General features: G+C 35.4%; 2 protein-coding genes and 9 non-coding genes across 11 annotated transcripts in view; 10 read left to right on the top strand and 1 right to left on the bottom strand.

Annotated features, from left to right (window-relative positions):
• Positions 1-49: 49 nt before the first annotated feature.
• Positions 50-23,675, bottom strand: gabrd (gamma-aminobutyric acid type A receptor subunit delta). Its single transcript, XM_077719732.1, has 9 exons — positions 23,564-23,675; positions 15,295-15,410; positions 8,277-8,344; positions 6,871-7,091; positions 4,304-4,386; positions 3,854-3,991; positions 2,927-3,082; positions 1,893-2,104; positions 50-656 (listed from the first exon to the last, which is right to left on the bottom strand). Exons 1-9 carry the CDS (start codon positions 23,629-23,631, stop codon positions 339-341), a joined length of 1,380 nt encoding a protein of 459 aa, XP_077575858.1. The 5' UTR covers positions 23,632-23,675; the 3' UTR covers positions 50-338.
• Positions 10,984-25,468, top strand: part of cfap74 (cilia and flagella associated protein 74) — a 73,966-nt gene continuing 59,481 nt past the window's right edge. The window contains exons 1-3 of the mRNA XM_077725494.1: positions 10,984-11,041; positions 17,489-17,619; positions 23,315-23,422. The gene's annotated coding sequence lies outside the window, so the exon portion shown is untranslated. The remainder of the gene's footprint in view (positions 11,042-17,488; positions 17,620-23,314; positions 23,423-25,468) is intronic.
• trnas-aga (transfer RNA serine (anticodon AGA)) lies at positions 17,522-17,603 on the top strand. The gene has a single exon. It is a non-coding gene; the product is annotated as a tRNA-Ser (tRNA).
• trnas-aga (transfer RNA serine (anticodon AGA)) lies at positions 17,708-17,789 on the top strand. Its single transcript has one exon. It is a non-coding gene; the product is annotated as a tRNA-Ser (tRNA).
• trnas-uga (transfer RNA serine (anticodon UGA)) lies at positions 17,896-17,977 on the top strand. The gene has a single exon. It is a non-coding gene; the product is annotated as a tRNA-Ser (tRNA).
• trnas-aga (transfer RNA serine (anticodon AGA)) lies at positions 18,083-18,164 on the top strand. Its single transcript has one exon. It is a non-coding gene; the product is annotated as a tRNA-Ser (tRNA).
• On the top strand, positions 18,271-18,352 carry trnas-aga (transfer RNA serine (anticodon AGA)). The gene has a single exon. It is a non-coding gene; the product is annotated as a tRNA-Ser (tRNA).
• trnas-aga (transfer RNA serine (anticodon AGA)) lies at positions 18,457-18,538 on the top strand. Its single transcript has one exon. It is a non-coding gene; the product is annotated as a tRNA-Ser (tRNA).
• trnas-aga (transfer RNA serine (anticodon AGA)) lies at positions 18,644-18,725 on the top strand. Its single transcript has one exon. It is a non-coding gene; the product is annotated as a tRNA-Ser (tRNA).
• On the top strand, positions 18,832-18,913 carry trnas-uga (transfer RNA serine (anticodon UGA)). Its single transcript has one exon. It is a non-coding gene; the product is annotated as a tRNA-Ser (tRNA).
• On the top strand, positions 19,182-19,263 carry trnas-aga (transfer RNA serine (anticodon AGA)). Its single transcript has one exon. It is a non-coding gene; the product is annotated as a tRNA-Ser (tRNA).

Raw genomic sequence — 25,468 nt, 5'->3', positions numbered from 1 at the left:
GTGTTTGTGTGTGTGTGTGTGTGTGTGTGTGGGGGGGGGGGGGGGGGGGTTCACTACTGGAGGTGGTCTAGCAGGTCGATGCGCTTATTAAACTAGTCCTTTGCATAATCACATTCCATATTTGGATTTAGATTTCAAGGTCACAACAATCAGCGGAAACACGTCATTCCCTTTAAAGTTATTTTTGTTTTTTTCCCCTCAGAGACTTTAAGCTGCCTTAGACTGGCATCACTCCCGGATTATTGTGTATATACACACACATACCCCTTTACATACATATATACGTATTTACACAGTTCGTTTTGGGCATAAATAAGCGTCCATGTTGTCCTTCTGTCTCACATGGTATACGCCACCCAGTAGATTACGTTGACCACGGCGAAGGTGAAAGGGAAAACGGCCCTGGCGTAGATGTCGATGGTGTCGGCGTCAATTGGTTTGCAAACGCACTTGGAGCAACATTTCTTCTCCTCGTTCTCGGTCATCTGTCCGGACCTCCTCCTGGAATCGGATTCCTCGGAGACGGCCTCCCCGGGGATTTCGCCACTGGAGCGCTGAGCTCGGTTGTGGCGGTTGGATATGACCACGCCTTGGTTCATCCCGGTGACGGATAAGGAGAACAGAACCATGGCCTGTTTCCCGTTCTTTACAATCGACTGTGAGAAGACAAGGGATGCGTTTTTTGAGGACAAGGACAAAAGGGTTGGAATCAGTCATTATTATGGAAAGTTATGCATGACCGGACGATTGGTCGCAGGTCAAATGGTGACAGAGAGTTTACTGTTGAAACCTAATCTAAGTACTGTTTAATATCTAAGAACTGTTTAATATCTAAGAACTGTTTAATATCTAAGTACTGTTTAATATCTAAGTACTCTTTAATATCAAATTACTGTTTAATATCTAAGTACTGTTTAATATCCAAGTACTGTTTAATATCGAATTACTATTTAATATGTAAGTACTGTTGAAACCAGCTCTCAAAATTATATTCATGAGCGAGAGAGTTTAATATCTAAATATCCACTGTTTTCAACAGTATTTGGATATTAAACAGTACTTAGATATTAAACAGTACTTAGATATTAAACAATACTTAGATATTAAACAGTACTTAGATATTAAACAGTACTTAGATATTAAACAGTACTTAGATATTATACAGTACTTAGATATTAAACAGTACTTAGATATTAAACAATACTTAGATATTAAACAGTACTTAGATATTAAACAATACTTAGATATTAAACAGTACTTAGATATTAAACAGTACTTAGATATTAAACAGTACTTAGATATTATACAGTACTTAGATATTAAACAGTACTTAGATATTAAACAATACTTAGATATTAAACAGTACTTAGATATTATACAGTACTTAGATATTAAACAATACTTAGATATTAAACAATACTTAGATATTAAACAGTACTTAAATATTAAACAGTACTTAGATATTAAACAGTACTTAGATATTAAACAGTACTTAGATATTAAACAGTACTTAGATATTATACAGTACTTGGATATTAAACATTACTTAAACTCTCTCTCTTAGATATTAAAGTCTCTTCGATATTAAAGTCTCTTAGATATTAAAGTGTCTTAGATATTAAAGTCCCTTAGATATTAAACTCTGTCTTAGATATTAAACTCTGTCTTAGATATTAAACTCTGTCTTAGATATTAAACTCTCTCTTAGATATTAAACTCTCTCTTAAATAATAAACACTTATGAGTATATAATTTTGAGAATTTCAACAGTAAACTCTGTCACCATTTCACCGGTGACCAAAAGACTGGCGACCAAACGTTCGAGCACCAAAGCTATGTCGTCTTGCAACCAAAGTTGTGTAAACTACGAGAAATAGATGTTTATTTCTCACCTCTGAACCCAGCTTGTTAGCCTTCACCTTGGCTTTTTCTTTGAGTCTGTAGTCCGCGTTGTAATGAGCAAAGGCGTACTCGATTAAGGCGGCGAACACAAAGACGTAGCAAATCCAGAAGTAGACGTCTAACGCCTTGATGGCCGAAGCACGTGGGAGGGAGGACCGGGCGCTCACCATCAGAGTGGTCATGGTTAGGACAGTTGTGATACCTGTATGAACAGAAAGATTGTCTGTTGTGAACTGTTTATGTTGCTGGTAGAGCTGTGGCAAATGGCAATTGAAGACAAATGAATGATCTGGTCATTTCAAAAACAACTTTTCAAATGAGAAATTGACTTGGAAAATAGGAAAATCTCGGTTTGACCTTTCAGAAACGTTTTGTTAACTCAGTAGGACTGATAGCAGACAAAAACGTCATTGTAGACAGCTAATATTGTCATGCATTAATCCAAGGGTGTCATACTCGGGTATGCTTTAACGTCAACTTGATTTCACCTGGGTTGGACAATTTTAACTATAATATTTAGATTTCTTTTTTATAAATGGATTAAAAGAACTGGATTAAAAGCCCTGAACATTCCGTTTTTTTATAGATCTAATACTGTTTATTTTAGCTTTTTTTAAAATAGATTTTTAGATTTTACAAAATTATTTTTGAACTAAAAACACTGAAAAAAAATAATTTAAAAATTACAATTATTGATTAAAAAGGGGGAAATCGGGAAATTTAATATACAATTTCACAAAAAGATTTTTGAACAAAAAACTGAAAAATTGATTAAAAAATTACAATTATTGTTTTAAAAGGGGCAAAATCAGGAAGTTTAATATACATCTATACTCTTCATTTTAATTTGATTCTAAAACAGAAAGTCGGCACTCATGATTTACTTTCCCGGGCCACACAAAATGATGCGGCGGGCCAGATTTGGCCCTTGGGCCGCCACTTTGACACATGCATTAACCCAAGACCTAGACCAGGAGTCAAAGTACAACATCAATCTTTTTTTCTTGAATTGTCCAGTACCAACCTAAAGATACACGAGCAGGAACTGCTGATTGGCTGATCCAAAAGGACACCCAAGACATGGCCACCAGTAATATGGAAGGCATATACGACTGGATGATGTACACGCCACGATTCCGTCTCAGTTGAAAGCGAAGGCTGAGCCTTGGAAATCTTCCCGCTAAGAAAAATGAGAAGAAAATACATTTTTACAAAAAAAAATACAAATTGCAATTATCAATTACCGTATTTTCACGACTATAAGGCGCACTTAAAAGTCTTAAATGTTCTCCAAAATAGACAGTGCGCATTATAATACAGTGCGCCTTATTTATGGAAAAAACAGAAAACCAAACACCACCACTGTCGGATATTAAAAAAACATAAACGCCTGAACTGAAACAATACTGTTAAATATGCAGATGCCATCTTGGTTTACAAAATCTTCCATCATATAGCTCCTCCCCCACTGCAAGATTTTATACAAAAAATCCACAACATCAACAATGGCTGGCTCTAGAGGTGACTGTAAAGTAGTGAGTGAGTGCTTCATACCTGGAAGTCAATAGCAATTACCGTATTTTCACCACTATAAGGCGCACTTAAAATTCTTAAATGTTCTCCAAAATAGACAGTGCACCTTATAATACAGTGCGCCTTATATATGGAAAAATGTCATTCATTGAAGGTGCGCCTTATAATGCGGTGCGCCTTATAGTCGTGAAAATACGGTATAATTTTTTTTAAATTGGGATATTTTGCTGTTCTTCAAACATGCCGATATTAAGCCTTGTTCAACGCTCATTTGTTTAAAACACTGGATCTACTTTAATTTCGAATCCTCACATGTTGCTAAGCGCTAAGCTAGGGCTTTACCACACTTTTTGAGAAGAGAACATTCTCCATCAAACGACTCTAAAATGCGCAAAACCTTGTCAAAATGGAGACTCACCAGATTTGAAATTCATCATCTCCGTGACAAATCGATAGTCCGTGATGGTGAACTGGGAGAGTTCCAGTTTATCCAGACCGTGGATGTGTTTCTGACTATCTGACCAGTGGTAAACAATGTCTTCTGAGGAGTAACCGTCTAAAAAGGCAAAAAAATTATCTATCAATTAATGAATGCTGAAGTTAAAAACACCAATCATGAGTAAACTGTGTTTTATCAAGCTGTTTTCCAGTTTTAAAAACACCCAAAACAAATTCTAGAATCTAGAATGAAGCATTTACACCAAGTCCTACTTCCAATTTCTAACCTGAAAATACAGTTTCATAGTAGGACCAGGTTTTCATATACAAATGTACTTAAACACAATTAAGGTTATTCTATGGTTATATGTATTCAATTGTCTAAATGAAAAGCTAAATGCTAATAACAAGAATTAAATGTGTATCTTACAACTTTCCAGGTCAAGCATGCACTCCTGTTCATCCATTGGATACTTTGTCAGGTCCATATCACAGGCCACTGTTGAGGTAATTCTGTGTGGGGCGGAAGGGAACAGTATCAATTAATCAACCTGTTATTGTTTTGAAGGCGGGGCATACATAAAAAAACAATGCAAGTAGTAAATATACCTTTTTAAGGCTTGTGTCCCCAAAAAAATATTCATTGTAACTTTTTGCATGGCAACGCGCTCGTAGCATAACATAAACAAATTAAAATGAACTTGGATTACGATACAGACACACTCAAAAATACACTTAATCTAACCTTACACTAAACTTAATTGTAATTTTGTTTGACATTTTGATACCTGTCTTCTCCCGGGTTGCCTCTATTGGCCCCGCCTCCACCCTGACTTTTAGATGCAACCTATCGAGGGTTGTTTGCTTTTGTATTATCTTAAAAATATTTCCAAAATGATGCACCTAAATTTCCTCACAATAGGATAACGCACGACCACTTGCCAACAAGTAGTATATACTCCTCTCTTATTGGCGATTGCTCCGCCATTCGCACTGACTAATGGGAAAAAAAACACTGAAAAAATGCAAGGCTCCGCCCAGTGCTCGTAGAGGCATTATACGAGAGAGTTGCGTGGCGAAAGACAGTGGCCATGATGTACTTATGAGCAGCCTCTCGTGTCCGCTGTCTGCTCGTATATCAAAATTTGGCTCGTATCTCAAGATAAATATTTGCTCAAAATTTTACTCGTATCTAAAGATAAATATTTGCTCAAAATTCGTCTCGTATCTCAAGATAAATATTTGCTCAAAATTTGTCTCGTATCTCAAGATAAATATTTGATCCAAATTTTATTCGTATCTCAAGATAAATATTTGCTCATAATTGTACTCGTATCTCAAGATAAATATTTGCTCCAAATTTTACTCGTATCTCAAGATAAATATATGCTCAAAATTTGACTCGTATCTCAAGACATTTTTTTGCTCAAAATGTAACTCGTATCTCAAGAAAATGTTTTGCTCAAAATTGTACTCGTATCTAAAGATAAATATTTGCTCAAAATTTGTCTCGTATCTCAAGATAAATATTTGCTCAAAATTGTACTCGTATCTCAAGATAAATATTTGCTCAAAATTTGTCTCGTATCTCAAGATAAACATTTGCTCCAAATTTTACTCGTATCTCAAGATAAATATTTGCTCAAAATTTGTCTCGTATCTCAAGATAAATATTTGCTCAAAATTGTACTCGTATCTCAAGATAAACATTTGCTAAAAATTTGTCTCGTATCTCAAGATAAATATTTGCTCAAAATTGTACTCGTATCTCAAGATAAATATCTACTCAAAATTTGACTCGTTTCTCAAGATAAATATTAGCTCAAAATTTTACTCGTATCTCAAGATAAATATTTGCTCAAAATTTGACTCGTATCTCAAGATAAATATTTGTTCCAAATTTTACCCGTATCTCAAGATAAATATTTGCTCAAAATTGTACTCGTATCTCAAGATAAATATTTGCTCAAAATTGTACTTTTCAAGATAAATATTTGCTAAAACTTTTACTCGTTTCTCAAATTGCTCGTATATCGAGGTACCACTGTATATGTTCATTAACATGAAAATGACTATGTCCATTAATATGAGCCATCCTTTAACGACCTTAGGTAAGGTCTAGTGCAATGGCTTGTGTTATTTGATTGAATCTTTTTGGCCATTTCTGCCATTTTTTTTTAGAATTTAATAATTTAGTCACTTGATTCTGATTGTTGAAAGCTCTGGATACAGTGTTCCCTCGCTACTTCGCGCTTCAGCTATCGCGGACTCAGAGCTTTGCGGATATTCTTCAGGAACAAAAATAATAAAAAATTTAAAGATTAAGTTAAGATTATAAATTACATCATTTTACAAGTGTTGGAAACCAAATATTCAATAAGAATTAGTAATTACATCAAAAAAAGGCCAAAGAATAGGTCAATAACATGGTGAGAGTTCAGGAATGGCATTGATGACGTCATGGCTGTTTACAGGCGCATCTTCACCGCCCAAAAAAAACAATGTTCACAACTCCCAATAACAATGTTTCTTACGTGCAAAAAAAACTGCAGAAGATCCTCCATCCGGACTACTATGATGTTTTTGCTTGCTGGTGCTTTTGTGCACGTGTTATACGCTTCTTTAAGCATTTTTGAAGGGGCACCCCTACTTCGTGGAAACGCACTTATTGCGGGGGGTCCCGGTCCCCATTAACCGCGATAAGCGAGGGAACACTGTATTCGCAGTTATGCTACGCATGAATATATTCGACAGTTTACTTGACATTTTGGGATGTTATGTAGTATTGTTACTGCAGAGGCTGCCAGCGTTCCGAGACAAAAAGTTCAAACTTCGAGTTGCCATGGAAACTGTATTTATTCGGCTCTCGTGTTGCCAATAATGAGGCGCAGTAAGTAGGAGACGATTTTTTTTCCTAGTGCAAACGTTTAAATTTCAGCAGAATAATGACATTTTGACAGATTATCAACAGTTTGATGGTCAATATTGTGCTCATACCGGCTGCTGTATAGAATGACGCCATTGGGTTGGAGGCGGATCAGTTTATTCTCCACGGTAACGTCGTGGAACCAAGCTGATTTAGCATTGACGATGAAAGTGTCGGGTAGCCAAAGCTTGTCTACGAAGCGGCTGTCCAAGCCCAGTGTCTTGTTGGTGTGGTTGTAGGACAAGCGGTCATCGTGCCAGCTCTGCCTCAGGAACACAGTCATGGTGTACTCCTGCCAATGATGCACAAATAGGAGGACTGACTCATGGGTGTGTTTACCATGTGATGAGAAGGAAGATTAACTTGGCTGATTTACAGAATTATTCAACATTAGTGTGTCAATTTTTATTGTTGTTGTTGTTTTAATATGCCAATGGGAAAGCAACTTTGTCAGGGTCATTTCAAAATTAAACAGGATGGAGGAAGTAAGTTCCAAGGGAGGTTTTTAGGATTTTGCATTTTTTAACTTGAATTATTTTTGTATCCTGAGACAAAATTTTCGTGTTGAGGGATTTTGGAACTTGAATTTCTTTCGTATCTAGCGACAACATTTTAGCATTTTTACCTGAATATTTCATCTGAGGATGATAATGATGATAATTATGATAATGATGATGATAATTATGATAATGATGATGATAATTATGATAATGATGATGATGATAAATATGATAAATATGATAAATATGATAAATATGATAATTATGATAATGATGATGATAATTATGATAATGATGATGATGATAATTATGATAATTATGATAATGATGCAGATAAATATGATAATGATGATGATAAATATGATAATGATGATGATGATGATGATAAATATGATAATTATGATAATGATGATGATGATAATTATGATGATGATGATGATAATTATGATAATTATGATAATGATGATGATAAATATGATAATGATGATGATAAATATGATAATGATGATGATAAATATGATAATGATGATGATAAATATGATAATGATGATGATAATGAGGATAATGATGATGGTAATGATCATGATGATGATAATGATGATGGTAATGATCATGATGATGATAATGATGATAATAATAATACTCATGATAATGATAATAATGATCATGATAATAATGCTAATGATGATAATGCTAATGATAATAATGCTAAAGATAATAATGCTAATGATAATAATTGCTAATGATAATAATGCTAATGATAATAATAAGAATGATAATAATAATAATAATAATAATAAGAATGATAATAATAACAAAGATAATCATAACAATGATAATAATAAAAATGATAATAATGATAACAATAATGATAATAATTATTATAATAATAATAATTATCATTATTATAAGAGATGAGATGAAAATCCGTGTTCTGTGCAACGCATTAATTGTTCCCGTGCATGCCTCAAAATTACCATGTTAGCTTCCGAGATGTGATCAATGCTGGCTACTTCTATGGCCATGGCCACGTTCACGGGTGGACCTGCGGAGGAAGTGTGAGAAGAAAAAAGCCACACAAAAGACACACACACACACAGTACTACATCACACTTGTATTTCTCTCAGACAACTTTAGCACTCCCACGGCGCACAGCGATCAGGCATTATCCAGGCCAACCATGCTAAGTGGCACGTCGCACTGTCACAAACGCCACCGAGCTTTCATCAGCTCACACCGGGTAAACTTCTGCTGGCGTTCATGCAAACCCACACATAGACACCCACACGTGGTTGGCTTACTTCGCCATATGATGAGCATGAATCCCCGCCCGGAAGCCTCCGAGGCGAGAGCGGGGGAGTTCAGCCAGGAATAACGGAGGTTATTTAGGCTGAACATTATGGAATCGTATGGTACTTTCCTTAGGGTGATTGTTTATGAGCTTTACAAAGGCGGATAAGCTATGATGTCGTCAAGGTTGGCAGAGGAGGGCGCGTTTATTTTGCATGCAAGCTTTGAATACTAAATATGTTTGGATTGGATTTTAAACATGATGTAAAAGGGTATATTTTCTGAGATTTGGTTCTAAATATATGAGGTTAGATGGGAGGGGGAATAGAGTACAGGAATCCCTCGAATATCGGAAAATGGACTCAAGGACTTGGACTAAACCTCTCATTAACCCAGTGCTTCTCAAATAGTGGGGCGCGGCCCCCTGGGGTGGCGTGGTGCGATACCTGGGGGGGCGCGTGTAACCCTGGGGAACAGGATTTTATTTGGCCGTATACTAGTATAAAGTGTAATTGCGCATCCACTACAGTAGTTGGCAGTGGCGCTCTCATTTTTTTTTTTTTTATTTCAGGCATTGATGCACTTAAAATCTTTTCTGTTGCAGACTTAAAACAAGATTTAATAAAGTTATTCTTTGTAAGTTTGACTATATTTCTTTCCTTTTTTCCCTTTATTTAATGTTAATAAGGATAAAATGTTGTACTGGTAACAATTTTATAAAATGATTTTAGTTATAGTCACGGTGGGAAGTGGGGGGGGGGGGGGGCGAAAAGTTTTCTTCTTGCTAGGGGGGGGGGGGGGGGGGGCTAACAGAAAATAATTGAGAAGCACTGCATTAACCTGTTTTTTTGGGGGGGATTATAGTATTTTTTTGGGAGTACAGTATTTAAAGTACTGTGTTCCCTCGGTCATCGCGGTTAATGGGGACCGGGACCACCCGCCATAAGTGAATTTCCGCGAAGTAGGGATTCCCCTTCAAAAATGCTTCATTTGAATTTAATTCCAAAAAAAAATGTTTTATTTTTATTTATTTATTTATTTATTTTACCCCCTGTATACTGTACACCATATAGAATACAGGTAGAGAGAGTAAAATTCATGTTTTAACAAAAAAACTGTAAAATATATTGTCTCAATGTAATATTTGTATTTTTTTTTTTTTTTTTTCCAAAAAAAATCCGCAAAGCTCTGAGTCCGCAGTGGCTGAACCGCAAAGTAGCGAGGGAACACTATAGTTGAATTTTTAAATAAAGTGGTACCTTGACATACGAGTGCCCCTTCATATGAACTATTTGAGATACGAGTAAAAATTTGTGCAAATGTTTATCTTGAGATACGAGACAAATTTTGTTTTATGGGCATACACATGAAGCTACTTATAAGAACATCATGGCCACTGTCTTTTTGGCCGCAACTCCTTTGTGTAATGTCTTTTACAAGCACTGGGCGGAGCCTTGCATTTTTTTCATTGTTTTTTTTTCCCGTTAGTCAGTGCGAATGGCGGAAGGGATCGCTAATACGAGAGAAGTATATACTACTTCATCATTTTTGGAATATTTTGAAGGGAAGACAAAAGCAAACTAAATTAATTTGTTTTTAGTTCATTTCTATGGGAAACGTTTGTTTTAGTTACGAGAAAACTGACGTATGAGCTCAGTCCCGGAAATCATTAAGCTCGTATTTCGAGGTACTGCTGTATATACATTATATTTATAGAGCTGCCAACCTATCCGAGTTTACTCGATACAAGTAACACAAACTCCGGGACTTCTGACAACTTCGCAAAAATCTGTAAATCCCCAAAATTGTCAATTCATTTTTTTTAATGTAGTTTTTTTAAGCAACCATTTTGTAAAAGTACAAAATTTCCATTTTAAATGCCTCAAAATGAATTGTGGTAGTAATAATGAGGGTGTTTTTTTTTTTATTTGCGGCCATGTCTGGTCTACATTAATCGCGATATATGAGGGATTACTGTACTTATTTTTTTAGCATCTTGGTGGAATACTTTTTTTTTCATAAAATGCAATTTTTTTTCATAAAATGCTATTTTTTTTCATAAAATGCTATTTTTTTCATAAAATGCTATTTTTTCATAAAATGCTATTTTTTTTATAAAATGTGATTTTATTTTTAGTTACATACCTATGGCACTCATTTGTATACATAGAGTTGTAAATCTTTTTTTAAATAGTTTATTAAAACCAGGATAGAGGGGTTTAAAAAACTATTTTTATAATGAGACAGTTCTTTAGACAAGAACAGAACTTATGATATGTTAAAAAAAACACTTTCAGATATTATTTGTGCAATTTTCACTATTGATATTGATGTTAACATTTGCCTTTTTTTGACAGAAAACAACTGCCTTCAAAAACTTCTTTTCATCCAAAACCCCCGAGTTTTACCAAATGGAACTACTGGAAACACATTGACAGAAGGAGCATAACGGTAATTAATTCCAAGCTGAAATGTAAATTAAATATAAAAGAACTCCTTCATTCACAGCATGTCAGGGCCGCGGGGGGAGCCGGAGCCCCTCCCAGCTGACCTGTTTTTTGTGATATCGTGGGGCTGTTACCTGTTGCCGTAGCCAGATAGAAATGCAAATGACGAATTTGCAAATTCAATAGAAAGCTAGGGGGTGAAAATCCATATTTTTGCTGATGTCAGGAGATGTTTCAAAAAATTCTGCCGGCTAAGTATTTCTTGCGAATAACTCAGCATATCAGCACTCTCCAAACATATTCAATGTATTTAAAAACAAATCATTAGAATTTTTATGATATTAAGGCTTCATCAAAAATGACTTTTTCGACTATTTTTTTGTTTGTTTTTGCTTTCAAAAGTTTTAAACTGCAAGTGGTCCAAATTAAAACATTCATTCTCTATTTTGCCTATTTCCAGAAAGGTCACAGGGGTGCCGGAGCCTGTTCCACTAAACTATGAACACCCTGCCAATCGCAGGGTTCAAATAACCAACCATACTCGCACCTAGGGACAATTTAGTTTGATTAGTTAGCTTAGCATGCATGTTTTTGGAATGTGGGAGGAAACTGGAGTACCTTGAGATAACCCACACTTGTACAGAGTAAATGTGCTAACTAGGCTGAAATCTACCAGGGTTGAACCCTTATTCTCCCAACTGTGAGGCGGACATGCTAACCTGTTTTATGCCATGCTATGAAGCCAGGGGTGCCAAATTCGGGTTGGTTCGCGGGTCGCTTTATTGTCATTTGATTTCACGTGGGCCGGACCATTTTAGATATAATATTTTGATTTTTTTTTTGCATAAATGGATTAAAAGAACTGGATTAAAAGCCCTGAATATTCAGTTTTTTATAGATCTAAAACAATGTTTATTTTCGCTATTTTTATATATATTTTTAGATTTTACAAAATTATTTTTGAACTAAAAACACAGAAAAATGGATTAAAAAAATTGCAATTATTGATTTAAAAGGGGAAAAATCAGGAAATTTAATATACATCTATACTCTTCAATTGAATTTGATCCTAAAACAGAAAGTCGGCACTCATGATTTACTTTCCCGGGCCACACAAAATGATGCAGCCGGCCAGATTTGGCCCCCGGGCCACAACTTTGACACACATGCTATAAGTTATATGTCACACTGAATCCTCATTTTTTGACACGAACAAACAATTAGTGTTTAAGTGTGCCCGCCTTTTCACTATATAAATATAGCGTGTCAGCAAGCAATGTACTGTTAGCGTCATACAGCGACATCTATAGAATCTTGAATTTAGTGCATACTGATTGGACAACCCGTCCTTTTTGGAGAATATTTTAGACTTTTAAGTGAGCCTGCCTTTTCCTTATATAACTATAGCGTGTCAGCAAGTAATGTACTGTCAGCGTCATACAGCGACATCTATAGAATCTTGAATTTACTGCATACTGATTGGACAACCCGTCCTTTTTGGAGAATATTTTAGACTTTTAAGTGCACCCGCCTATTCACTATATGAATATAGCGCGTCAGCAAGCAATGTACTGACAGCGTCCTACAGCGACATCTATACAATCTTGAATTTACTGCATACTGATTGGACAACCCTTCCTTTTTGGAGAATATTTTAGACTTTTAAGTGGACCCGCCTTTTCATTATATAAATATAGCGTGTCAGCAAGCAATGTACTGTTAGCGTCATCTATAGAATCTTGAATTTAGAGCATACTGATTGGACAACCCTTCCTTTTTGGAGAATATTTTAGACTCTTAAGTGTACCTGCCTTTTTACTATATAAATATAGCCTGTCAGCAAGCAATGTACTGTCAGCGTCATACAACGATCAATAGAATCTTGAATTTACTGCATACTGATTGGAAACCCCGTCCTTTTTGGAGAATATTTTAGACTTAAGTGAGCCCGCCTTTTCCTTATATAATTATAGCGTGTCAGCAAGCAATGTACTGTCAACGTCATACAGCGACATCTATAGAATCTTGAATTTAGTGCATACTGATTGTACACCCTGTCCTTTTTGGAGAATATTTTAGACTTTTAAGTGCACCTGCCTTTTTACTATTTAAATATAGCCTGTCAGCAAGCAATGTACTGTCAGCGTCATACAGCGACATCTATAGAATCTTGAATTTAGTGCATACTGATTGTACACCCTGTCCTTTTTGGAGAATATTTTAGACTTTTAAGTGCACCTGCCTTTTTACTATTTAAATATAGCCTGTCAGCAAGCAATGTACTGTCAGTGTCATACAGCGACATATATAGAATCTTGAATTTAGTGCATACTGATCGGACAACCCCATCAACTTTGGAGAATATTTTAGACTTTTAAGTGCACCTGCCTTTTTACTATTTAAATATAGCCTGTCAGCAAGCAATGTACTGTCAGTGTCATACAGCGACATCTATAGAATCTTGAATTTAGTGCATGCTGATTGGACGCCCCATCAACTTTGGAGAATATTTTAGACTTTTAAGTGCACCTGCCTTTTTACTATTTAAATATAGCCTGTCAGCAAGCAATGTACTGTCAGCGTCATACAGCGACATCTATAGAATCTTGAATTTAGTGCATACTGATTGTACACCCTGTCCTTTTTGGAGAATATTTTAGACTTTTAAGTGCACCTGCCTTTTTACTATTTAAATATAGCCTGTCAGCAAGCAATGTACTGTCAGTGTCATACAGCGACATCTATAGAATCTTGAATTTAGTGTATACTGATTGGACACCCCGTCCTTTTTGGAGAATACTTTAGACCAGACATGTCCAAAGTCCGGCCCGCGGGCCAATTAAGGCCCGTGGACAAATTTTTACCGGCCCGTGGCCTCTATCATGAAATCAATAATACACGGCCCGCCAGCACTGTTGACCACAGTATAAAATACATGAGTTGAATAAATTCTTAAATCTCAGTTCATTATTTTTTTGTGATGGTCAAAATCACAGTTTGAATATGCAGTGATCATTGTTTTGTTTTCAGCACTGTTCCTACAGTGAGCATATAATAGTGAATAATATGTGATGTTTCACATGAACTTAGATATCCTTGATAGTTTTCTTAATTTTTTGTGGTTTGTGATTTCGGTAAAAACCTAAATGTAAAAAAAAAAGTAAAAGTAAAAGTATGCCATTTGTAATTAAAAAAAAATCCCAAAAGGTTAATTATTTAATGTTAATGGATCAAAGAATGTCAGGCTAAATAGTCGGCCCGCACACATTTTCACCTTACCAAATCTGGCCCTCTTTGCAAAAAGTTTGGACACCCCTGCTTTAGACTCTTAAGTGTACCTGCCTTTTTACTATATAAATATAGCGTGTCAGCAAGCAATGTACTGTCAGCCTCATACAACGACATCAATAGAATCTTGAATTTACTGCATACTGATTGGATACCCTGTCCACTTTAGAGAATATTTTAGACTTTTAAATGCGCCCACCTTTTCACTATATAATTATAGCGTGTCAGCAAGCAATGTACTGTCAACGTCATACAGCGACATCTATAGAATCTTGAATTTAGTGCATACTGATTGTACACCCTGTCCTTTTTGGAGAATATTTTAGACTTTTAAATACACCTGCCTTTTTACTATTTAAATATAGCCTGTCAGCAAGCAATGTACTGTCAGTGTCATACAGCGACATCTATAGAATCTTGAATTTAGTGCATACTGATCGGACAACCCCATCAACTTTGGAGAATATTTTAGACTTTTAAGTGCGCCCCATGTGAGTAAATATATCCCGTGTTGCATTTGAACATTTTTAATCGCTTAACAAGGGGGATTGCAATCATTAATAATTAATTAGTAGAGATTCCTTAATGTTCAACAGCCCTTTTACTTTTATCTAAACAAATATATTCCATTCATCTGCTGCATGAAAGATGGTTCACATTGTGCATCACATGCGCCACCTTAGCACAACTGAGTTAAGCTGTGAGATTGAGAAATCTATCTGTGAGCTCATTGGATAGTTCACATCTTGCAGCCATTCTTAGCAAAATGCCTTTTTTTTTTTTTTGCTCTTAATCTCAACAACACTCTATCCATTTCCATGTCCATCCAATGATAAAGCAGCGGTATAATAACGCATGAAATAAAAAAAATGTGTCAGTGTTAGTAAGGTTAAGTGATGCTAAGAATGGCTGTAAATGTCATGGGATGAAATGTCATCCAATGCCACGAGCAGTAGATCTCATACTCACCTCCTATCCCAGGGCGAAAGTTTCTGGCATAGCCCTTCATGAGCTCATCCAGATTAGGTAACCAGGATATTTCAATGTCACTACCTACATAGTCCCCAATGTCACTCAGCATGGCTCTGAAAATGAAGACACAAAAAGAGGAAAAATTGCTGTCATGGAATGTTCAGTTGCATCGTTTAAAAAATATATAAAAGTCTAAAATAGGGATTAATTTTTTGGGGTGCTAAAAGAGTTTTTTGGTCCAGATCATGGGTGTCAGACACGGGTTGCTTTATCGTCAACTTAATTTCAGGTGGGCCGGACCATTTTAGATATGATATTTAGATTTTTTTTATATAAATGGATTAAAAGAACTGGATTAAAAGCCCTGAATATTCAGTTTTTTTATAGATCTAAAATAATGTTTATTTTAGCTTTTTTTAAAATATGTTTTTAGATTTTACTAAATTATTTTTGAACTAAAAACTGAAAAAAAATGATTAAAAAATTACAATTATTGATTTAAAAGGGGGGAAATCAGGACATTTAATATACATCTATACTTTTTATTTTAATTTGATCCTGAAATAGAAAGTCGGCACTCATGATTTACTTTCTTGGGCCACACAAAATGATTCGGCGGACCAGATTTGGCCCCCGTGCCGACACTTTGACACCATATTGTATTTTGCGCACTATAAGGCGCCACTAAAATACTTTTTTCCCCCTCAAAAACCAGAGTTACTCTTAGAAATGTATAAATATTGGTTAAACATGGTATGAAATTTTCCTATGACACAATTTTTAATTTTTCGTTATTTGTTTTCTGGATACATTAATTTTGATAAAAGATCAGAAATAATACAAAAAATTAAATTAATGTTATACTAAATGTGTGTAAAGAAATAAATGAAGGGCTATTTTTTAATGAATAATTTTGTCAGAGTAAATTAATGTTTGTATATTTATTGCGGTTGAAGATAATGATTCACTTTTCTAAGTTTTATTTAAAATTATTATTATTATGTCATAAAGAAGCTTATTTTAAATATTTTTAATGACATATTACCATGGATACTTTATTTTCTTGTTTAAAATCTCTTCCTTGCAGATACTCTACTTATTTTCTACCATAATTTCAGCATTTTTCTATTTTCGTTAAATATTTTCATCCTATCTAATGTATTTTTGCAGTTGGAGCCCATACACACTATTCTAGCATTAGCATTTTAGCGCAATACAACTCTACCACCACTAGATGTCAGTTTTGTATTCTAAAATGAAAAATAGAAAAGCGACAACCTCCCCTCTACAAAAATAAATAAATAAATACATTAAAAAACAGCACACACTGCATTTTAAGGCACATGACAGAATAATGTGCTTTCAATCCATTCACCACAGTTTTATTTGAACACATCAGAAAATAAATGGAAGCCAAAACAAGGCTGTTATTAGAAAAGAAGGCACAACCTGGCAAGAAGGTCATAACATTTAAAAGTGACTTTCCCAGGATGATATTGCTAGCTTTTTGGAAGTATATTTTCAGGAATGATAATGACATTCCTTCAGGGAAGACATTTTGGAGCAAAAGTATTTTTAGCTTAGCAATTATGGCCATGTCTGAAATTAATGGGATCATTGTGAAAATTAATTAATCACTTTGTGAGTCAGAGTTTGCAAAATTCATGGTTATTTTTTAAATTTGTAAAGTCTTCAGACATTTTTATTAATTTTGATCAAAGAGCAAGTACTACTGATTTAAGTTATAGGTCAAATTTGGTTAGATATTTTATATTGTGGATACTTTGAAGTTCATTTTTTGTACGTGGTAAAATGATATAAAAATTATATTATAGTCTACTTTCTTTTATATATGATAATGATAAACTTTATAAACGTAGAGAAAGGAAAATATGCAGTTTTTTGGTCAGTCAATTCTTCACTGTTTAATGTTAAATACTATGTTTCCACGTATATAAGGCGCAGCGCATTATAAGGCGCACTGCATTAAAAGGTGCACCCTAAATGTATGACACATTTTAATTTTTTTAATTATATAAAGCTCACTGGATTATAAGGTGCTCTGTCAATTTTGGAGAAAATGTCAGACTTTTAAGTGTGCCTTATAGTACAAAAATATACTACATTTCCTAAAGTTAGCAGTGTTTATTGGTTCAAGCGCTGCTGCTAATGTTTGCATTATCATTCGTAGGTGTTGAAATTAGCACTTAGGACTACAGATGGAGTTGTTGTGGCCGAGTGGTTAAGGCGATGGACTAGAAATCCATTGGGGTCTCCCCTCGTAGGTTCGAATCCTGCCAACAACGAAGTGCATTTTGTAAGGTGAGTTATGTTTATTAAATCATTCTTTGCAGCGAATGTTATTATTATCATTCTTAGGTGCTGAAATTAGCCCAGGACCGTAGACGGGGTTGTTGTGGCCGAGTGGTTAAGGCGATGGACTAGAAATCCATTGGGGTTTCCCCTCGTAGGTTCAAATCCTGCCGTCAACGGAGTTAATTTTGTTAAGTTAGCTATGTTTATTCCCTCAATTGTTGATGCTAATTTTAGCATTGTCATTCTCAGCTGCTAAAATTAGCCCCGAAAACTGTAGATTGGGTTGTTGTGGCCGAGTGGTTAAGGCGATGGCCTTGAAATCCATTGGGGTCTCCCCTCGTAGGTTCAAATCCTGCCAACAACGAAGTTCATTTTGTAAAGTTAGCTATGTTTATTGGTTCAAAATTTGATGCTAATGTTAGCGTTATAATTATTAGCTGCTAAAATTAGCACAAATGTCACAAATGTAGTTGTTGTGGCCGAGTGGTTAAGGCGATGGACTAGAAATCCATTGGGGTCTCCCCTCGTAGGTTCGAATCCTGCCAGCAACGAATTACATTTTGAAAAGTTAGCTATGTTTGTCGGTCCGAACTTAGCTGATAATTTTAGCATTATCATTGTAAGTTGCTAAAATTAGCACAATAAGCCTTAGATGGAGTTGTTGTGGCTGAGTGGTAAAGGCGATCGACTAGAAATCCATTGGGGTCTCCCCTTGTAGGTTCAAATCCTGCCAACAACGAAGTACATTTTGTAAAGTTAACTGTTTATTGGTTCAAATAATGTTGCTAATGTTAGCATTATGATTCTTAGCTGCTAAAATTAGCACAAAACACCACACATGGTGTTGTTGTGGCCGAGTGGTTAAGGCGATGGACTAGAAATCCATTGGGGTCTCCCCTCGTAGGTTCGAATCCTGCCAACAACGAAGTGAATTTTGTGAAGTAAGCTATGTTTTTGGTTCAATTGTTGCTGCTAATGATAGCATTATCATTTTTGGCTGCTCAGATTGGCACATATTACTACAGACGGAGTTGTTGTGGCCGAGTGGTTAAGGCGATGGACTAGAAATCCATTGGGGTCTCCCCTCGCAGGTTCGAGTCCTGCCAACAACGAAGTGTGTAATGTAAAGTTAGCTAAATTTATTGGTTCAATATTTGCCGCTAAAGTTAGCATTATAATTGTTAGGTGCTGAAATTAGCACAAAGTACTATAGATGGAGTTGTTGTGGCCGAGTGGTTAAGGCGATGGACCTGAAATCCATTGGGGTCTCCCCTCGTAGGTTCGAATCCTGCCAACAATGAAATTCATTTTGTAAAGTAATCAATGCTCATTGGTTCAATTGTTGCTGCTAATGTTACGTGCTGAAACTAGCACAAGATTACACTGATGGAGTTGTTGTGGCTGAGTGGTTTGAAATCCATTGGGGTCTTCCCTCATAGGTTCGAATCCTGCCAACAATGAGGTGAAATTTGTAGAATTAACTGTGCTTATTGGTTCAACCGTTGCTGTTAATGTTGGCATTATCATTCTCAGCTGCTAAAATTAGCACATATATTGCTGCAGAAGGAGTTGTTGTGGCCGAGTAGTTAAGGCGATGGACTAGAAATCCATTGGGGTCTCCCCTCGTAGGTTCGAATCCTGCCAACAACGAAGTACATTTAGTCAGGTTATCTATGTTTATTGGTTGATTCGTTACTGCTCGTGTTAGCCTTATCATTGTTAGATACTAAAATTAGCACAGCATGCTATAGATGGAGTTGTTGTGGCCGCGTGGTTAAGGCGATGGACTTGAAATCCATTGGGGTCTCCCCTCGTGGGTTCGAATCCTGCCAAAAATGGAGTTCTTTTTGTAAAGTTAGCTATGTTTATTGGTTCAATTGTTGCAAAAATCAAACAAACTAACCAAAACCCCAAATAACCCTTAACAAAAACTGATGTCTCATTATATTTTGCATTATTTTTATAGGTCTAAAAATATGGGCATCGGTTCGGCATCCCAAGTCACAACAATCTCTTTACACTCAGAAACACTACACTAGTCCATATCTAAGAAAGTGTTATCCACTCCTTCAACCCAGCCTTCGTTAGCCGCTTGCTAATGTGGGTTGCTAGGCAACTTTGACAAAAACGGATGGGATTCCACAACCTGGAACCCCCACGAATGGATCATTTTATCCATTTCAGATGGTTAAAAATGTCCATTTTTATCATATTTTAGAGTCCTATTGATGAAAAAAGATTATACGCTATTTTTAGAACCAACATTAATCAACAAAACCACACTTTTAGCTATCTACCGATATTTTTTCATTACCTCCATGTATAGTGAAAAATCAGCACAATGCATATACAATGATAAACATCTTTTATTAGAAGCGATTTTATTGGTTGGGATTGGAAAAAGTGAGTGGCAGCTTAGCAGCAAAGAACAACTGCGATAGCAAAAGGTGCCCAAGTCCTAAATTTAGCCACAAGCAAGTGTGGTGGAACAGAGGAGAGGGAAAGAGTCATTATTTTCTCAGATGGGTGGGCGGTTGTAGTGATGCTGGCAGGCTGCAATTTTAAGCGTGTGTGTGTATAAATGTGTGTGTTTGTGTGTGTGTGTGTGTGTGTGTGTGTGTGTGTGTGTGTGTGTGTGTGTGTGTGTGTGTGTGTGTGTGTGTGTGTGTGTGTGTGTGTGTGTGTGTGTGTGTGTGTGTGTGTGTGTGTGTGTGTGTGTGTGTGTGTGTGTGTGTGTGTGTGTGTGTGTGTGTGTGTGTGTGTGTGTGTGTGTGTGTGTGTGTGTGTGTGTGTGTGTTTGAGAGCTGACACACGACGAGGCGGAAGAAGCAGAGCCCACACTTTGCATTGTACTGGGAAGAAAATAATATAGTGACTGGTTAAAGAGACAGTAAAAAAATCAAGTGAACTGGTTTGAGTGGGTGGGGTTTTTTTCAGGATCAGATTATTTTTCATTTTAATATGATTTGAATTAAGTTGAACTTGAAACACGCATTTTAAGGCAATAATGTCCAGTATTTTTCAAGTTAAGTGCCGAAAATGGTATGTAAACATGTCTGAAGTGTATTTTTTTTTACATATATAGTAATACTTATTCGACCGGAGGTTGTTGATAGGCAGGATTCTGTAAGTGTCTGCGCACCGTCTGCGTCGTAAAATTCATGAATGGTTCTTTCAATTGAGTCATTTTTGGTGGTTTGTGGTTCTTTTTAGGAATTTGGAATCTTACTCAATCACAGAAGTACAAAAATATCTTTTTCATATTTCAGATTTACTAAAAAATAGTTACAAAAATATTTGTCTACGTAATTCTACGCAATTTTCCCACCAAAAAAAGCATACGATGAAAATAGTCACAAAAATGAAATAGAAAACTTGATGAACCGCCTCCGGTCGATTATACTTACTATGTTACCTTTATTTATTTTTACCAATTTTGTGATACACAGTTTTTGAGTATGATGACAATTAGGATTTTTGTGCAGTCAGTAATGATGACAAAGCCTATGTCCAATTATTATTATTAATTCTATTTATATTATACTACTCTATTAATATTTTTTCCTTTTATAAGTTGTGTTGAAGTTTAAGTTATATTGTTGGAAGGGCTTTTTAATTTTATTTGATCAAAAACTATAAAAAATATATATGTTAAAGTAACAGAAGTCAATGGAAATAAATAATAGGCTAAATAGGTTAGCATAACTGTCTTTTAGCTTACTATAACCTATTAATAAAAAACAACATGGTGGTCACAAAGACCAAAAAGTATGACATCATTTGCACTTGAGTTTTAGGCGCATGTCCAGAAAAAATATGAAAAAAAGTGCAGCTTATTGTCCAGAAAATACGGAGATTTGATGTTTCACCCTGCCAAACAAGGGTTCACCTGCCCACCTCGTTTAGCATTCATCTCCATAACAAAAAAGTCACCTCTTCCATATGCATTATGGAAATATTAGGATGGAGTCTGGCCTGGTGAAATAGTGGTTAGCATGTCAGTCTCGCAATTCTGAGGTCGAGGGTCTGATCCCAGTTTTGAACCTTCCTTTGTTGAGTTTCATGCTCCACCTGGGCTTGAATAGGTTTTCTTTCGGTACTCCGGTTTCCTCCCACATCCCCAAAACATGCATGCTAGGCTAGCTGGTTGGACATGCTAAATTGCGCCGAGCTATGATTGGTTGTCCATTGTCTCTTTGTGCCTTGTGATTGGCTTCCCACCGATTTGTACCCATAGTTAGCAAGGATGTGCTCCAGCACTCTCCACAACCCTTGTGAGGATAAGTGGTTCAGAAAATGAATAAAACATTATAGTTTGGCTTAAAGAAAGAACCTAGACAGCATAATTTTTCTCCATTATTTTTTGTTTATATTATTCTATTATTAATTATATTATAGTCTTTTTTGTGCAAAGATATGTAGTAGATAATGTTACTCTACTGTTTAAGTTGGCACACATGGTTTTAATAGACAGACAAAGGCTGATTACAAAGTACACGTACGCCTAATCACACGAAGGTAGGGAAACCATGAAGGACACAATAGACAGAAAATATACAAACCATCCCAAAACCCCAACGACACAACATTTGCTTAGTTTTTTTACTCTTCAGACATTTATTTTCAACGCCCTTATCCTAGTCTGGGTCACGGGGTGCCGGAGCCTGCTCTACCCTAACTTGTGGCCAACTTCCAACCAAGAGGCCTGAAATTCTTTGGGTGACCAACCATACCTTTTGTAATTCTGGCTAGCTGTCCCTTGAATTCTTATTTTTACAAAATATATCTTTATAGGAAATGTCCCAAACATAGAAACATTGTACCAATTGGTTCAATGAAACCTAGATTGATTTTTTTATTGATGAGTTATTTAGCAATTGCTATTTATTGATTAGTTATTTATCAATTGCTATTCATTGATGATTTATTTATCAATTGCTATATATTGATTGTTTATTTATCAATTGCTATTTATTGATTAATAATTTATCAATTGCTATTTATTGATTAGTTATTTATCAATTGCTATTCATTGATGATTTATTTATCAATTGCTATATATTGATTGTTTATTTATCAATTGCTATTTATTGATTAATAATTTATCAATTGCTATTTATTGATTAGTCATTATCAATTGCTATTTATTGATTAGTTATTTATCAATTGCTATTTATTGATTCGTTTTTTAACAATTGCTATTTATTGATTAGTTATTTATCAATTGCTATTTATTGATTGGGTATTTATCAATTGCTATTTATTGATTATTTATTTATCAACTGCTATTTATTGATTAGTTATTTATCAATTGCTATTTATTGATGAGTTATTTATCAATAACTATTTATTGATTTGTTGTTTACCAATTGCTATTTATTGATTAGTTTTTTATCAATTGCTATTTATTGATTTGTTATTTATCAATTGCTATTCATTGATTATTTTTGTATCAATTGCTATTTATTGATTAATTTTAACAATTGCTATCTATTGATCAGTTTTTTAACAATAACTATCTATTGATTAGTTTTTTAACAATTCCTATTTATTGATTAGTTTTTTAACAATAGCTATTTGTTGATTAGTTATTCATCAATTTCTATTTATTGATTAGTTATGTATCATTGCTATATATTGATTACTTATTTATCATTGCTATATATTGATTATCCATGTGTTTGTTTGTTTGCTTGTTAAGTCCATAGACTTGTAGCCCCCTCAACGACTTGGTACTGAACATCTCCAAAACCATGGAACTCATCCTGGACTTCAGTCGGATTTAGGCTGTGATGCTCTCCTGATCTCAGTTGGTTTACTTATTAATTTCTTCATTATTGATTACTTAGTTATCTGTTATTTGTGCACTATGTGGTGAAAGCTATAAATCTCATTATACTAGTATTATAACAACAACAGCATTCAATTCAATTCAAAATGCTTATCTCACCTGGTGAGTAGATCCTTTCCAACCAAGAGCAGAGCCATGGTACTTATCAGGAAATTAGACAGATCCATCTTCACATGTAGTCCAAACAAAACCAAGGCAACACAAAAAAAAAATCAAAGTTTATCCTCTGTGGAAATTGACGCCAGAGTCCTTTTTAGATGTGATTTAAAGGGATGCTCCTGGTGATCAAATGAGGCGAGGAACAACAAAGTAAAAGTGTGTGTCTGATGCTGATGCAAACGATTGCGGTCGTCATGATGATGATGATGATGACACCATGTTGCCTGAGGGCGCACGAGGGGAAGGCGCACTGGAGGAAAAGTGCGTCGATCCAGTTCCAAACGGGAACCGACTGATCCGACAGCGGCGCAGTGCAGAATCCCTCCTCCCACAACAGAGTGAGAGAGTAAGAGAGAGATAGAGAGAAGGGAAGTGTGTGTATATGTGTGTGTATATGTTTGTGTGTGAGAGAGAGAGATTTACTAATCTGTTGTTCTTACTTCCCTGGTTTGACATATTAACACCACACACTCAATCTGTTCACATAGACACAAAAAAAAGGACTTTAGTATATTATATATACAGAATTACATCAAAATATCAAGGTCCATACATAAGTTATTCCAGTGGCGGTCTGTGAATTTCATAGTGACGCCTTCAGCTATCTACATAGACACGAAAAAAGGACTTTAGCATATTATGATACAGAATTATATTAAAATATTGAGGTACATACATGAGTTATCCCAGTGGCGCTCTGTGAATTTCCTAGTGACGCCTTCAGCTATCTACATAGACACGAAAAAAGAATTTAAAATATTTTGATACAGAATTATATCAAAATATTGAGGTACATACATAAGTTATCCCAGTGGCGGTCTGTGAATTTCTTAGTGACGCCTTCAGCTATCCACATAGACACGAAAAAAGGACTTTAATATATTTTGATACAGAATTATATCAAAATATCAAGGTACGTACATAAGTTAGCCCAGTGGCGGTCTGTGAATTTCCTAGTGACGCCTTCAGCTATCTACATAGACACTTCATGTTTCTGGCATATATTATTTGATTTAGTGCTGAAAATGAAGAAACGAGGAACATGGAACAGGAAGCATAGCATGGCAACTTGGCATGGTACAAACAAAGCAGACCACCTGACAAAAACAAACACACGGGGTTTAAATAGACAGACAAGAGTTGATTACCAAATCATAAGCAGCTGGTTACAAGACATGACACTATCAATTTCAAAGTCAATTTTGTGTCACTTAAGGCCATTTTCTGTAAAGTTTTGATCATTTACTATTGGTTTTGGGGAATTTACAGGTTTCTTCCTGTTCGTTGGTCATTATTTGCTCATTTTCAGGTTATTTCCTGGTGATTTTGGGGGCATTTTAAGGTTTCTTTTCTAACTCCCTTGCCTTCGAATAGTGATTGGCTAGAATGCAACGTCAATGTCTTTTTCCAGTGTAGCTTGATCAGATAGGGACAGTATCTGGCATGTGTGACAAAGGATTTTGCATAGCTCACACTTTTATCATTCTTTCTGAACCCTTCCAGACAGTTTTTTGCTGAATGTTGCTATAGAAATAGGAGCAATAACATTGCTGTATGACATTGGCAGTTTTAGCAAAGGAGGGGATTTTTTTTTATGTTGAAAATTCTCAATCTATTTTGGGGATAAGGCATTATTTGATGCAAACTAAAGAAACAAAGACTGAATTTTTATTTGGACTGTGTGTGCCAATTAGTGTTATATATTTTTTCCTCTCTGATCACCAAAAATCAGTTTTTTAACATTTATTTTAATAATATTCTGAAAATTGTATGTTAACTGATGCCTATTTAGCCTATTGTTCTTCATCTTACAATTTTACAGTGTTTTTCGGACTATAAGTCGCA

The sequence above is a fragment of the Stigmatopora nigra genome, chromosome 1, assembly GCF_051989575.1.
Source record: "Stigmatopora nigra isolate UIUO_SnigA chromosome 1, RoL_Snig_1.1, whole genome shotgun sequence".
NCBI lineage: Eukaryota > Metazoa > Chordata > Actinopteri > Syngnathiformes > Syngnathidae > Stigmatopora > Stigmatopora nigra.
The sequence above is the reverse complement of the archived record's forward strand: the minus strand, read 5'-3'. Positions and strand labels throughout refer to the sequence as shown.